Source organism: Tupaia chinensis, unplaced genomic scaffold (genome assembly GCF_000334495.1).
Source record: "Tupaia chinensis unplaced genomic scaffold, TupChi_1.0 Scaffold143599_1, whole genome shotgun sequence".
NCBI classification, from domain to species: domain Eukaryota; kingdom Metazoa; phylum Chordata; class Mammalia; order Scandentia; family Tupaiidae; genus Tupaia; species Tupaia belangeri.
The window spans coordinates 173,211-188,208 of NW_006203445.1; the positions used below are offsets into that span (position 1 = coordinate 173,211).

At 40.2% G+C, this 14,998-nt stretch overlaps 1 protein-coding gene across 8 annotated transcripts in view; it reads left to right on the top strand.

The window, feature by feature from the left end:
• The window catches only part of MAST2 (microtubule associated serine/threonine kinase 2), a 158,334-nt gene that overhangs the window by 61,487 nt on the left and 81,849 nt on the right, over positions 1-14,998 (top strand). Inside the window, exon 1 of one of the 8 annotated variants that reach the window (XM_027766590.1) lies at positions 13,444-13,675. The exons of 6 other annotated variants lie outside the window; for them this stretch is intronic. In XM_027766590.1, coding sequence (XP_027622391.1) covers positions 13,626-13,675 — 50 coding nt within the window. In that variant the 5' untranslated portion in view covers positions 13,444-13,625. Of the gene's footprint in view, positions 1-13,443; positions 13,676-13,745; positions 13,822-14,998 lie in introns of those variants that run through there. One more of the 8 variants, XM_027766591.1, reaches the window with a different exon arrangement.

Genomic DNA, 14,998 nt, shown 5'->3' on the forward strand with positions numbered 1-14,998 from the left:
CTTCCGCCGGGCGCGCCCCGCGCCGGCTTCCCCCCTCTATTTTTCATTTGTTCAAACGAATTCATTTATCCATACATTCATCATACTGCCTTTATTTAATTCCAGTTATGTGCAGCTACTATTCTAGATACTGAAGGTACAGTACTGAATAAAGCAACATCCTGGCACTCATCGAGTTTCCATTACATTCAAGAGAGACAAAAACATTTATGTCATATGGGACTGAGTGCTACGAAGAAAAATAAGTCAGATAAGCGATATGAGTGTATATTTTCAGTTGGGTGGGGGCAAAAGTTTATATTTAAAATTTGATTGTTGCCAGGAATTTTATCAATAAAGTGACATTTGAGCAGAAAACAGGAGTCTGGAATGAGTAATGCCGAGAAATGTATATTTACTGGGTTGTGAGAAAAGTCATGACGTGTTTTGTCTATGTTTTCCTATGTAAAATACAGAGAGAGGAAGAGAGACAAAGACAGATGGAGACTAATTGTCTATATCAATATCTATCTGTCTATCTGTCTATCTAGAGAGAGAGGAAGACGCACATACACTTTGGTCATATTAGGGAAGAGAAGTACTAAATTCCAATGTAAGGGGTGAGAACATCATCCACGCCTGCCACAATAACGGCTTTGTTGGGGCAAGTTGGTTTTGAAAGTTCTTTTGGCCTGGCTCATATTTATTTTAGGTGAAACTTCCTGAAATTAAATCATGTTTATTTTTAGAAAACTATTTTATATTTAGACCCATGGGATTTTTTTTTTTTTTAATTTAGCCAAGTTTAATTGAACAAAGGACTATTTGCAAATTGGGCAGCCCCCCAGAACTGGCTCTAAGGAACTTCCAGTATTTTATTTTTAACGCATTAAAAGAAAACTTAGAATATCAGACCTAAGGGAGTTGATAATGTTGTTCAAAGTATACTTATCTATGGAAAAAGGGTTTGAAATTGTAAAGTTATTTGTCTTTATTTACCCAAGCTAGAGGAGTATTGAAACATGGTTCTGGCTTGAGTTTTAAGCCTCCTGATCTGGGACTTGAACCGTGGTTTGCTACGTGGGAGTCTAGCAATGTAACCATTGTGCCATCTGCTTGTCCCAAAAGTCAAGCTTTTCTTTTTCTTTTTCTTTCCTTTCTTTCTTTCTTTCTTTTTTTTTTTTTTTAAATAGACCATAGATTTTTATTTTTAACATCCATCATGCGATGAGTTCACAGGGTATAAGTTCCAGAAGCTCAGGCTCCTTTCCACTGGTTCTCATAAAGTGTGCTTCTCTGGATGGAGCAGGCTGGCACTTCAGTTGAACCCAGGTACCTTTCTCTTTGGCTTCCTTCTTTTTCTTACCATTTTCCTTCACACATTTTAGGAAGCTATCTCTGCTCTTAGAATGCTTAATATGCTCAGTATGCACATAAATTTTCTTGGGAAGAATCTTGCCCTTAACTTTTTTACAATGCCAGTAGCATGCTAGGCAACATTGTAGACTCTTCCAGTTTTGCTGTGGTAACAGTAACCCATTCCCTTAATGTCTACAATATCACCTTTCTTGTCGATTCACTTATATGTTGCCAAAGGAACCACTCCATGTTTTCTAAAAGGCCTAGAGAACATGTATTGGATGCCTCTCCTCTTTTCCTTTGTGTTCGTTCCTTAAAAAAAGATGGAGGTTCTGCCCACGAAAGTCTTAAGTTTTTTAGTAACCATTACAACTTAGGTTAAAGGCCCTCACGTTGCATGAAATATCTTTCTTTCTTAGTGGCTGAAAGCAGTCATGGGGTAGGGAATGGACTGGTGCAGTGAAGAGGAAGTTGCAGCACCCATCGTGTGTGTGGGATGAGGGTATGTTAGTATTGGTTTTGCTGACCTTCGCTCACAGAGCCCTTCAGGATAGTTTCCCTTCTGCATTGTTGGCTTACTTTTTTGAGCAGTTGGACTTGGACACCAGATATTAGATGAAAGTGAATGTCTAGTGGTATAATGTTAGGTAGTGGGCAGGGAGGAGTTCCTGGAACTCCAGGAAGTGATGTGTCAAACTTTTCTCCTATGAAACTGACACAGTGTCGGGTCCTTTCTCACTCTGATGCAACTTGATGCCTGGAGCAGTGCTTCTGGAAAATGTGCTAAAAAGAGACACCACCTGCTACATATACATAGTAAATCCTTTGTCTGAGTGTCAGTGGTGTCTGACATAAGGCTTTTCACTTTTCTGCAGTGCTTTGAAAATCAGGAAATTTTTTAACCCTTTTTTTTTTTAAGCAACCTTTGCCATAGGACATGTGCACTCCCTGGAGAGACAGAGAGACAGAAAGTGAGAAATCACCCCACGGGGGAATGCCATGCCACAATTCCTTCTTTTCCATTCTCCTCTTGGGATTTTGGTCATGCATGCTCATGCACCTGGCGTGAATTTCAAGCTGCCAGGTCCAGGACACGAACTGCAGCTGACCACATGGAAGTCCAGCACCTTAACCACTACTCTACCTACTAGCCCCAGATTTGATACCTTTAAATACTGTAAAGGCTGGAATGACATCTTTAGTTACATTTATGAGCCTGTCTTTTTGCAATATTTTTATTATTTTAAATTTAATCATTGTGCATCTTTACAGCTCATAACTTGTTTTTTCCCAGCATGCATGCTTTTTTTTTTCACCTGAGTCCCTCCTTCCCTCCCCTCACATGTACCCTCTCCTGCACAGTCTCTGGTATCTGTGCTTGGCCTCCCTGTTATTACACCTTCCACTTTCTCGATTTCTGCCATACAGTGCAGATATTCAGTATATATGGAGGGGGGACATACAGGATCTTTCATAGTCTGGCTTGCTTCACTTAATATTAAACCTTCCATATTCATCCACTTTGTATCAAATGAGAGGGTATCATTGTTGTTTATGGCTGAGTAGTATTCCATAGTTTATATGTACTATGTTTTTTTAATCTGGTCTGTCTTGGGGATTTGAACTGATTCCATATCTTAGCAGTTATGAATAATGCTGCAATAAACATGGATGTGCACGTTTGTCCAACTGAATGTTTTCTTGTCTTCTGGCTATATACCGAGGAGTGGTATTGCTAGGTTGTATGGTCGTTCTATTTATAGATTTTTGAGGAACCTCTATATCGTTCTCCACAGTGGTTGTACTACCTGGAAAAGAAAATACTGTTAAAAAATGGGCAAATGAGGGACCAACCGATGGCATAATGGTTATGTCACTGGACTCACACATGGTCGACTGTGGTTCAAATCCTGGGCCCAGTGGTTTAAAACTCAGGCTGGATGTGTATACATGTGTATCCAACATCCTGAGAGGAGAATGGAGAAGGGATTGCTGCGTGGCCATTCCCCCTGGGGATGAAATCACCCCTTGGGGGGATGATTTCTCACTTTCTGTCTCTTTCGGGTGAGTGCATTTACCCTATAGCAAAAATCTCTCTTTAAAGAAAAAAACAAACAAACAAACAACAACAAAAAAAACCCGGACAATTGAATTGAACAGACAACTCTTCAAAGAAGATGTATAAATGGCCAAAAAGCATATGAAGAAGTACTCAATATCTCCTATCATAAGGGAAATGCAAATCAAAACCACAACGAGGGGCCAGCAGGTGGCGTGGTGGTTAGGGGCACTGGACTCCCACATGCCAACCACAGCTGAGTCCTGGACCTGGTGGCTTGGTTTCTCACTTTCTCTCTCTCTCTGTCCTTCTCTAGTCAAATTAAAAGAAATGAATAAATAAATAAAGTTAAATAAAATAATTTTTAAAAAAACCACAGTGAGATACCATTTAACCCCAGTCAGAATGACTGTGATTGCAAAATTAAAGAATGACAAATGCTGGCGAGGCTGTGGTGAAAAGAGAGCCGTCTGACACACTGACACACTATTGATGGGAGTGTAAATTAGGAGCTTGTCCTTTTTTTTTTTTTTTTGTAGACGGTTTTGCTATAGGGTACATGTGCTTGCCAGAAAGACAGAGACAGAAATCAGCCTCCAGGGGTGTGGCCACGTCACAGTCTCTTCTCCTCCATTCTCCTCTTGGGATCTTGGGTACGCACACACATGTACTCAGCATGAGTTTAAGCCACCAGGTCCGGGACTCAAACCGTGGTCGTCTACATGGGAGTCCAACAACATAGCCATTAGGCCAACTGATGGTCCCAGGAGCTTGTCTTTTTAAAATTGATCTTAAGTAGGAAATGGTGTCACATAGGTTCTCTGCCTGTCTTTTGGGAAGGCAGGAGCTGGTGATCATGGAACAATAGTCATTACTGATTTCCTTACAGGAATAATTTTGTTGTAAAAAACAGACATTGTTGTCATTGACTTGTAAGTATGCAGACACAGGGCCTGAGAATCCTTGAGAGCCCATTTTTGTTACTGTTAGGTTGAGAACAACATTATTATGCTCATTATCCTACATGTATATCTTCGGACCGCGCAACTGTCAATTTACTGTAATGTACTTGGCTAGCTCAAAGGCGACTAGTACTTATCAATCCGAAGTCATTGCCCTTCTCAAAAGCCAGCTTCTCTTCTGTTGTTTAGCTTACTGAACAGGGTCACTTCCTCAAATGGTAGAAACTTACTCTTATTGGGACCAGCAGTTAGCATAATGGCTGTGTCACTGAACTCCCACGTAGTCGACCGCGGTTCGCGTCCCGGACCTGGTGATTTAAACTCACGTCGGGCGCGTGTGCATGCGTGCCCAAGATCCTGAGAGGGAATGGAGGAGAAGGGATTGTGGTGTGGCCATCCCCCCTGGGGGGTGATTTTTTGCTTTCTGTCTCTTGTCTCTCTCTTTCTGGCGAGCACATACACCCTATAGCAGAAATCTCTCCAAAAAAAAGAAAGAAAGAAACTTACTGTTATTGCCCTGCTCTTTCTCTCACTCACATGTCTTTCCTATTTTAACCATATAGATACTTTTCCCTTCTTTTGCGCCCACTGGTATGTCCATATGATCCAAGACATTTGGAACCTCTTATCTCTGCTGTTGCTGTAATCTCCTGTCTGACCTTTTGAGCTTCGCTCACCCCATACATTACATGATAGCCTGAAAAAGCTTTTAGAAATGCACATTTTATTATTAGGTGTTTATTTAAACTGCTTCAGAGAACTCGCATTGCCCTTAGGATCACACATGCCCGTCTGCAGTCTGGCTCCTGTCTTCCTCGTCATGGCTCCCTGGGCCTGGATCTTCTTTCCCCCATGGACCCCTGGCGTGTTTGTGTTTATCTTTCAGGTCTCAGTTCTCATCTCACTTTCTTATAAAAGGCTTTTCTGACCTTGCCCACACCACCTTGCTGTCCCTAGACCATGTTGGGTTTTCCGGAACATATTTTCATTAAATCTTGCACTTTTCCTTCATAGCTCTTCCATCAGTTGTAAATGAAGAACTGTGTTTCCTCCCATTGCGTGGTGTATTAGGATACTTGGCGGCTATGACAGTATACTACAGGCTCGGTGGCTTAAACAGTGGAAATTTGTTTTCTTACAGTTCTGGAGTTTGAAAGTCCAAGCTGAAGGCGCCAACCTGGCTGCTTTCTTCTTGGCATGCAGGCGTTAGCCTTCTCACCATGTGCCCACGTGGCCTTTTCTTGATGGAGGGGATGGAGTTCTCCTTCTTAAAATGTCACCAGTCCTCTGAAAGTAGGACCCCACCTTCATGGCTTCATTTAACCTTAATTACTTCCTAAAGGCCCTATGTCCAAATTCAGATTACATTGGGGGTATCTATACCCCAATGGATTAAGTCTTCAACATAGGAATTCTGGAGAGACAGTTTCCGTCCACAGCAGATGATAAGCTCCATGAGTCAGGACTATGTCATGGGGTACAAAAATCTGTCCCCAGAGCCCCGGATAGAGTTTAACACTTAGGCAACCATTTAAGTCTGCTGCTAACATTTGTGTAGCCTGAGGCAAGAATATAAATGGAGATGTAAATGTTTAAGATTTTAAAGAGAGCTAACAAAGTGTAAAATGAAATGTTTTCTGTCCTCCTACCTCAAGGAATGTAGTTTCTTAGTAACAAAATTTAAAATATGTGTAAAGCTATTGATGTTTAAAAAATAGACATGTGTTAAATACTTTGTCCACTCTTAATAAGGGAACTAGGCAAATGTAACAGCTAGGTGAGAAAAATAGTAGAGGAAGCAGAAATTTATATGGAGTCAAGGAATGTTGAAGTAAATGTACAAGAGGTTACAGAACTGGATTTTTCCATAGGGAGAAGGAAGTCCATTGAGTCTTCACTGTACAGAATTTCTTTGCATTTCTGTGGACAGTTATTTTGCATGCCCATCAGATATTTATCATTTACAGAGTTGCAAAATAACTCAAAAGCAGTAAAAGACTAGGATCAAATAACTGTAAGAAAGTTCTCTAAACGATGCATGGCTTTCTGTCAGAAATAGCCAGGAATCTTTCTCTTTCTGTGGCTTATTTCAGATTGCCTTACAGTCTTCCAGCTTTTGATCTAAAATAACCTCAAATAGTTTTTGATAATAAAACATAAGTGGTCTTGTTATTTTGGCCTGATTATTTATTAGGTTGTCGGGAAAGTCATGACATATTTTATATGTAAAAATGCACCATGACTTCCCAGATGGCCAGTTTATAGTGCAGCATGAATGTTAAAGGACCCTAAGGCTCCCCTCCCCCTTTGAAGTTTCTTTCTTTCAGGCAATAGGGCGGGGCAGCAGAACTCTTGGAAAACCCAAGATGGTCTAGGAGACAGCAAGGCGTGGGCAAAGTCCCCACACTACACTTCCCATCGACCCTTGGTCTCCCTTTCTAGCCAGCCAGGATCACAGGTATGTAGTGGGTATGCCTAGAATTTTCAGGTCTACCCAGAATCTGAACCTGGGCCTCCCATGTGGTTCCAGTATCACGTGGTAATGCCCTGCTGCCTGTACCACTACAACTGGGCACGTAGGCTTTATTTACTCATTTATATTTAAGGTATTTACCGTAGGGTGTGTGACCTCACAAGAGAGAGACAGAGGGAAAGTGAGAAATCACTCCAGGGGGGCTGACCACGCTCTGCCGCAACTCCTTGTCTTCCCTTCTCCTCTTGAGATCTTGGGTACACATGTACACCGCACTTAGCATGATTTTCCAAGTTGCAAAGTCTGGGACTTGAACTGTGGTCAGCTAGGTGAGAATCCAGTGCCTTAACCACCACGCCACATTTTGATGGCCCTCATAGGCCTTTAAAAAAAAAAAAAAGAATTATTTCATTTAATTTTATTTATTCATTCCCTTATTTTCAATTTGACCAGAGAGAGAGACAGAGAGAAAGAGAGAGAGAGAGAGAGAGAAAGCAAGCCACCAGGTTGACTATGGGACTCGAATCATAGTCGGCTGTGTGGGAGTGTCCAGCACCTTAACCACCATGCCACCTGCTGGTCCCTGATCTTTTTAAGTTTGCTTTGCTATAAAATTTTCTGAAGAATCTCAGATTGGGCTTGTAAAGGCCTCTATGAAAAGTCTTTAAGAAGTTTATGAGAAATGTCTATTATGAAAAAACTATGGATTTCGGGTTTTTTTTCCCCACTAAAATAAACTCACTGTTTAATTTGATTTTGCACACAGTTATTGAAGTTTCTCTGTATTATTTGTATTTTGAGGCTAGGAAGCCAACCCTAAGAAACTGCCTGATTTCATCTGTAGTACCTATAAATTTGGATGAACTCCTCTCTTCTCAAGGTCCTCAAAGTATCCTACACATGCTCAGCCTGCTGGTAAATGACCTCTCTTACCATTTGTTGACCAAACTGTGTAAAGCCAGATACCAGGCCCATTTTCTTCAGGGGTTTTTGTAAGTAATTGGCTTTATAAAATCAATCATAGTTCCTAAAAATGGTTTGTTATACCTGATTAATTGAGCACCATTCTCAAATGTGACATTTTAGATTAGGCCTCAGCTGCATAACTGTTTTTTGCGATTATATGCTGATATAAAGGAGAACAGATCCTTATTAAATCTGTCAAATAACTATATTGCATTGAAAAGGAAAGAGACTCAGTAGGACTTTCTCAACTCTAGGCTGGAAGAAGGTCAGTGAGGATCAGGTTTGATTTTGGATTGCTTCATTTTACAATAGCAAAGATCACTACGTTATTAAGGTTAGTTAGTAAATTAAGAATGGACACCCACATTAAAACAATATTTCAAGCAATTAGCTTCAATCATCCCATCAGTTCTTTCAGTCCTGTGTAATTAATTCTCATTTCCCTGGATGTTAGCTTAATAGTGCACTTTTCAACAAACTCTGACTCAGTTCTCTGGAGTGGTCTGGAAATTTTCCAGTTGTCTAAATGGTGCCAGGAGAGTCTGTACTCAGGAGTCTTTGACGTGTGAATAGTTTTAAATACCTGCTACACTTCTCCATGGAACTCTGAGACCATCCTTCTCTGTTGAAGACTCAGACTCTGGCTTCTAGTTGATTGTAGGGCCTTCACACCAGCATCGGCATAAAACATAATCTTATCTGTAGATAACAAAGGCTTAAAATAACTGTGGTTAAGTTTTTACTGATTATTTTTAAATGTGAAAGTTCTGATTAAAGTTTGTAATAATAATGCAGTTTAACAGTAGAATTAAGTTGTTTCTTTGACATGTAGGAACAATAAAGCCAATCCCAAAGGTTTTAGCAAAATGCCTTGTAGAATAGTGATTTTCAAGGGTAAAACTAATGAAATTCTCATTTATTTGTACTTTTGTTTTCTTCCTCAGGTGACTCAACAATACATATAATAAAGTTTGTTATTTCATGTTACTTTTGTCCCTGTTATAATCTATAAACCTGAGTAATACTTACTTTAAAAAAAGTTAGGATTGCTTTTCTTCCTCACTTAATACCAGTTAAACTAATAATTTCACTTAAGTCTTTATTCTAGCCAGTGATTGTTTGTTTTGTCTGTTATATATGTTTAGTCATTTTAGCATCAAATTTCAGAATCATTTATATTAAACTTTTACATTTTCATGATTATTTTACTATTAAACCATGGGGGGAATAGAATCTTTTCATTTGACTAAATATGAGTAGGTAATATTCTTTTAAGAATAGTCACATCATTCTGTTTTGGCATTTTCTGTTTTGAATATTGTGGTTTATTTTCTGTTTATTTGATGTTTTTTTCAGTGCTAATAATTGCACGTGTGTTTTGTTTTCAGGTTTTTTTCCCCACATTTAAGAAAACTATCTTATTTCTAAATTTTCTTTTTCTCCCTCTTCTAAACTCCACTTTCTTTTTTCCTCTTCATTGTGATCATAACTTGCACAGGATTTCTATGACTTAAAAACAAGATACAGATGTATTCTGAGAGTACCGAGTTTGATTATATTTTTATAAATTAAATTAGAATCTTGTTTAGTTTAGTTTTGTTTTCGGTTTTTGTCATAGTGTGCATATGCATGTCAGGGAGAGACAGAGACAGAGAGAGGGAAAGTGTGAAGTCACCACCCAGAGGGAATGGCCACGCCGTAATCCCTTCTCCTCCATTCTCCTCTCAGGATTTTGGGCACACATGCACATGTACCTGGCATTATTTTTAAACTGCTGGGTCTGGGATTTATGGCCATTTTTGAATCTAGCACCTGAACCACCATGCCTCCTGCTAGCCCCCAGATTAGCATTTAATTTAAACAAAAATTTATTAAACATACATTTTTTTGCAAAAAAATTGAAAATTATTATTAAAAATTATTTTTCTTTTAAATATTCAAAAGTACTTAAATAAGCTGAATTAAAATTATTAGAAAAGCTGAATTTAAAATGTTTGTGTTTTCTAAATATTTTACTTATTTTTATAAAAATGAATTGTAATTCTAGCATTAACTGTTCATTTATTTGTCAGTGTAAAAAAATGGGTCTCCTGTCTTACAGATGTATATTATATCTATACCTGCACATAAGTACATTTACTAGTAATACTGATTCCTTAATTCTGCAAAATGTTCCATATACTACTGTCAGTGACCATACACTACAGTTAGAATATTGAGCTAAGTTTTGAGAACTCTTACTAGCACAAAAAGAAATAAAGTAAATAGATGCTTGACTCTGCTAAGAGACAGGTCTTAAGCAAGAAATCCAGTACATTCATGGTATCTAAGAGGAAGGATTTGACAGGTTAATTTTGTTTTTTGCCTGCTTCTCAGACCTTGTGCTGTTTAGATATTTTGTGCTCTTGGGCAGCCTTCTCTCTGATGTTTGCCTTTCACAACCACAAATGGCATTCTGGTATAGTTGCCCTTCTCCCCCCACCAAGGATGTAGGAAGAAGAATATGGATCGGTGTTTTCCTGGGGTCTGAACAGCGGAAGTCACACAGATGGGTTTGTAGGGAATCCCCTTTCCCAGTGCAAAATACCAGATCTTGTGAGAGAGCCATCTGCATTTCCTGATTGAGTTTATTTTTTGTGTTTGTGTTATTGTGCAGGACCCTTTAAGTGAGAAGCCCGTGACACAGGCCTTTCTTCCCTGGTGGTAATACGGTCAATAAATATTTTATAAATGAATAGAAAGATGGGTGTTTCATTGGCCGTACTGCACATTCTTGAGTCTTATTACCAGTCCCAGGGAAACGTTAAACCTTCCTACTTCTGGCAAAGCCACAGGGATATTGGCACAGGGATATTGGATATTATCCACAGGAATAATGCCAGTAGGTTTGGAGAAAGTACTTTGTGTGGGGACGTGTTAAACTGTGGAGATAAAAGATAGGACACAAGATATGACTCTATTTTCTAAAACTCAAACACAACTTTTCTGACTCTGGTAGTAGGGAGCTTCATGCTCTCTCTTCTTCCCCCAACTTATTATTCACGGCTGGAGAGAAATCCATTTGCCAGTGTCAGAATCTTTGCCTGAAAGGTGTGGCACTATGGCTTGTAACCTTTATTCCAGAGAGGCTGCTGCAGTTCACCAGCATGGCTGAGGGCCCAAGTACTTCCAGCTGGTATAATTCCTATGCAGGTGAGTTAGGCGCAAACTATTGAGGAAAGGCTACTTTCCAACTTACTGGTATGATCTTAACTTTTCTGTATCTTTTTTGTGTTGTTAAACAATGGGAAGAATAATGGCATATATATCATAGAGCTGTAATGAAGACTATATGGGTTACCTGTAAAGAACTTAGAATAGAACCTAATAGATAGTGAGCGCTTAATATATGCGGTTGCTTTTATGCCATTATTTTTATCATTATTCGGTAGTCTGGTCTTGGGTATTAGAAAATTGGAGACTATTGAGGAGAAACGTGGGACCCAGCCATAACTGCAAGCCTCACTGGGGATGGGCATATACCGAGCTGGGGCTTTTGTAATTGGCTCTGATATCATCATGAGACCTTCCACGTGGGGCCCAGTACTGTGGAGAGGTGCCAGATTTCTGAGAGAGTGTTTCTGTTATCTTAGGACTTGTAGAAGTCAGGAGATTTTGAAATAGCAGCTACAAGAGCTAAGTCATTGGAACTGTACTTGGAGAGGAGAAGTGGTGCCTACAGCTAGTAGGTGGAGTGAGTGTCCTTGGATGATTTAATTCATTTTAATTAAAATAAAAACCTTTTAGACTTTTTAAATTAATTAATTACTTTTGCCACAGATTCATGTACTCACTGGAGAGAGACAGAGAGAAGGTGAGAAGGCATCCCTCATGGAGAATGGTCATGCCACAGTCTCCTCTCTATTTCTCTGTCCTTTCGGGATTCGGTGCATGCGTGCACAGGCACCTGGTATGTTGGACTTTTTAAAAAAATATATTTTTTCTTGAGTCATTGTAGAACTCATGTGCACACAAGTGAGAGTAAGCGAGTGAGGGAGAGATGAGAACCCTTCCCAGGGTCTGGGCATGCCACGATGCCCTTCCTCCAGTCCTCTAGCAGGGCAGATCCTGGGCACGCTCGTGCATGCCCAGGGTGTTTCAGGCTGACTGGACAGGGTTTTGAGCTGTGGTCACCATGCAGGATCTGGCTTCTCTTGAGTACATTACCGTGGTGTCGTAGAGTCGACTCAAAGCATTTTAGACTTTGGCCCTTAATGACAAATAGTTTTGACATTGTGACCCATCACGCATATTTACCCTTGTATTTTACATGTATTTCAGTAACAGTTGTCACAACACACAGATTTCACAAACCAGTGCTCATCCTTACTATGTGTGAAGCACTCTTGATATTTTCTCTTCCATTTTTTCTATTTCCCTTTTTAAAGAGTGTTGACTGTGACTTCCTAAATTGATTTCAGAGCTAAGACTTGCAGAGAAGAAGCATTGGTTGGAGTAAGAATTAACCCTTTGGATGATACCCTACAATAACAGTTTGACATACTTTGTCCTATACATATCTGAGAGGAGCCCATGAGAGCTGGCAGGTGAAGCTGAGCCCATGAAGCAGGGGGCAGACTTTGGCTTACTCTTTGGCTTCCTAGTGGTTAGCTCCACAACTTACTCAGTCCCTTGGCTTTCTTCAAGCCAGAGTGCTTTTCTGAGATGACTTGCTATTTGTTCAGCCTTACTCCTTCAGACTGGAAGACAGCTCTTGGAGCGCAAGACCTGTGATAACAGCTAGTACTTCTGTAGTGCTTTCTCTGTGCTAGGCACTTTTCTCTTTTACATGTATTATTCCTCACCACAACTTATATATTAAGTACCTTAATTATCTTCATTTTACTTATGGGGAAACTGAAGCATACAAAACTTAAGTAGCTTATACATCAGTGGAGTTCTGCAGCAGACCTTAGTCTTGTGAAAAGTCTGCCATGTAAATGATTCCATTAATGGTTATTGGATGAAATGAAAGGAAACAGTTTCTGGGCTTATTTTCTTAACTTTCCTGTGGCTTTCTCTACCACAGGATTATTCAAGTGATTCGAGTGTAATAGACATTGAATAAATAATGCTGAGCTTTGTCTGAATGAGTACAGAATTAACTGACATTGGTCAAACTTAGAATTTGAATAATGAGCATGCTTTGAGCCCTCCCATTAAAGGCCTTCCATCATCCTCCAGCAGGCCTGGACTTGAGAATGAATAATGTTGCAGAAATGTTCACATATTCTTAGCTCATTATTGTACTGGTTTGGGATCCTTAATTTGCTTTCTTCCAGTCCTTTGCCCACTGCAGCAGCTGTTGTAGCCTGGCCCACGCCTCCCAGGTTAATAGTATTTCTGACACAGTGTGAGTGTTCCAGTTGGTATGCACAGTTTCTGCCAGAGTCTTCACTGCTGCCAGGCCGCAGGGTTGGAGGTCACAGCTGATCCATGGGGGAGGGAGTTTGGTACTTATCACTGACGACTGAACAAGGTACTCTCCGTGGCTCTGATTTGCTGCAGGCTGAGTGTGAATGATGTCAGGCAGGTCAGCGGACAGCTGATTCATTTGGGATCTGGAACTCCCCACTGCACCACTGCTGTCTCCTGGGCTCTTAGGTCTTTTCTGGGGGGTGGCGGGTTCTGAATATCATGGCTTTAGAGAGAAATACTTGAATTTTTCCTGTTAAGTTTGGGAAGCCTTTGTAAATTTCCTTTGGCCAGTGGACTGCATACCCCTTGTGTAAAGGAACTTCTTGCCAAGACTCCAGTGTGAGAGGGGAAAACTTGAGTAGCCAGCAGAATGATGAAACGGAGGAGAGAAAGACTGGGAGCACCTTGCCTGCGGATTCAGTAAGGAGGCCAGGGGCCCTGTCCGAAACTGGCAGGTGCCAGGCAAAGAACTAACGCCAACTAACACAGCTTCATTTGCTTGGATGAAGACCCTGCTTTGGAGATGCCTGTCAGGAAGAGGGCTGACCTGGCGTCATTAATTCAAGGTCAAAACAGTGGTCTTTGGCAGGGGCATATGGGGCTCCCCTTCTAGAAACAGAATTAGATAGCATTTTAGGGGTCCCAGAGTACTTGGGGAACTTGGTTAAGAGTGAGGACACTTTCTTTCTTGCCTTAAAAGCAAATGTTTATTTAAAGATAGTGGCACAGCTGCAAACACAAGCCCTGTGAATGTGAGGAACAAATGAAAATTTAAAGTATTTCCTTTGGCTAGAGAAGGCATTGTATTCTGCCTCTGGCCTGTCAACTCAAGGCCTCAGGCCTGGTCTTTTAGGGTGTGACCTGAGTTTTATTTCTCTATTGCCTAATACAGAAGTATGCTTTAGTAGGTGAGGATTTTGAAGCTGGGGAAGGGAAGAAAGTTTCCACTAAACGGTAGCTTTTTCAAGAGCTCAGGTTTATTTAATGAAGAAGAGAACTGGGAGAACTGACCAGCAAATTAGAGAACCCAGAAAAGAGTTCTAGAATCTGTTTTATCACAGTTGTCTTTCTTGAACTGCTTTTGCTTAGTTCACGGGGTGGTGGGACGCAGTTCTCATTTCCCTCTTAGTATTAGTGCTTACCCAGAGACAGACACTGGTACAGTGGGCTTCCTTGGGGAGATTGCCTTCAGCATCTGTGAATGCGTGTTGATTGGGTTAATGATCCTGCCATATGCTGGAAAACAGGACTTGTTTGAAGTACAGCTGACCGTTGAACAACATGGGTTTGAATTACATGGGCCTACTTATATGTGAATTTCTTTCAGTAAATAGTGTAAACGTATTTTCTCTTCCTTATGATTTTCTTTTCTCTAGCTTACTTTATTTTCAGACTACAGTATATAATAATAACATATACAAGATACATGTTGATTGCCTGTTTATCTTATCAGTAGGGCTTCCAGTAAACAGGCTGTTAGAGCTAAATTCTGGGGAAATGAAAAGTTATATGTGGGCTTTCAACTTCACTGGGGGTGGGATCAAGGCCTCTAACCCCCTGGTTGTTCAAGGGTCAATTGCTTGTTTTGGGAGTATTGGCATACTTAAAAAAAGACTTTTTATTCCCATACTGAGACTGAAAAGTTTAAGATGATATAAAATGGTGCTTCATCAACTAAAGTGTCTTTTAAAGTAGAAGTGACTTGCTAGCAAAATTGAAAATTTTAAAATGGAGTTTGTATTT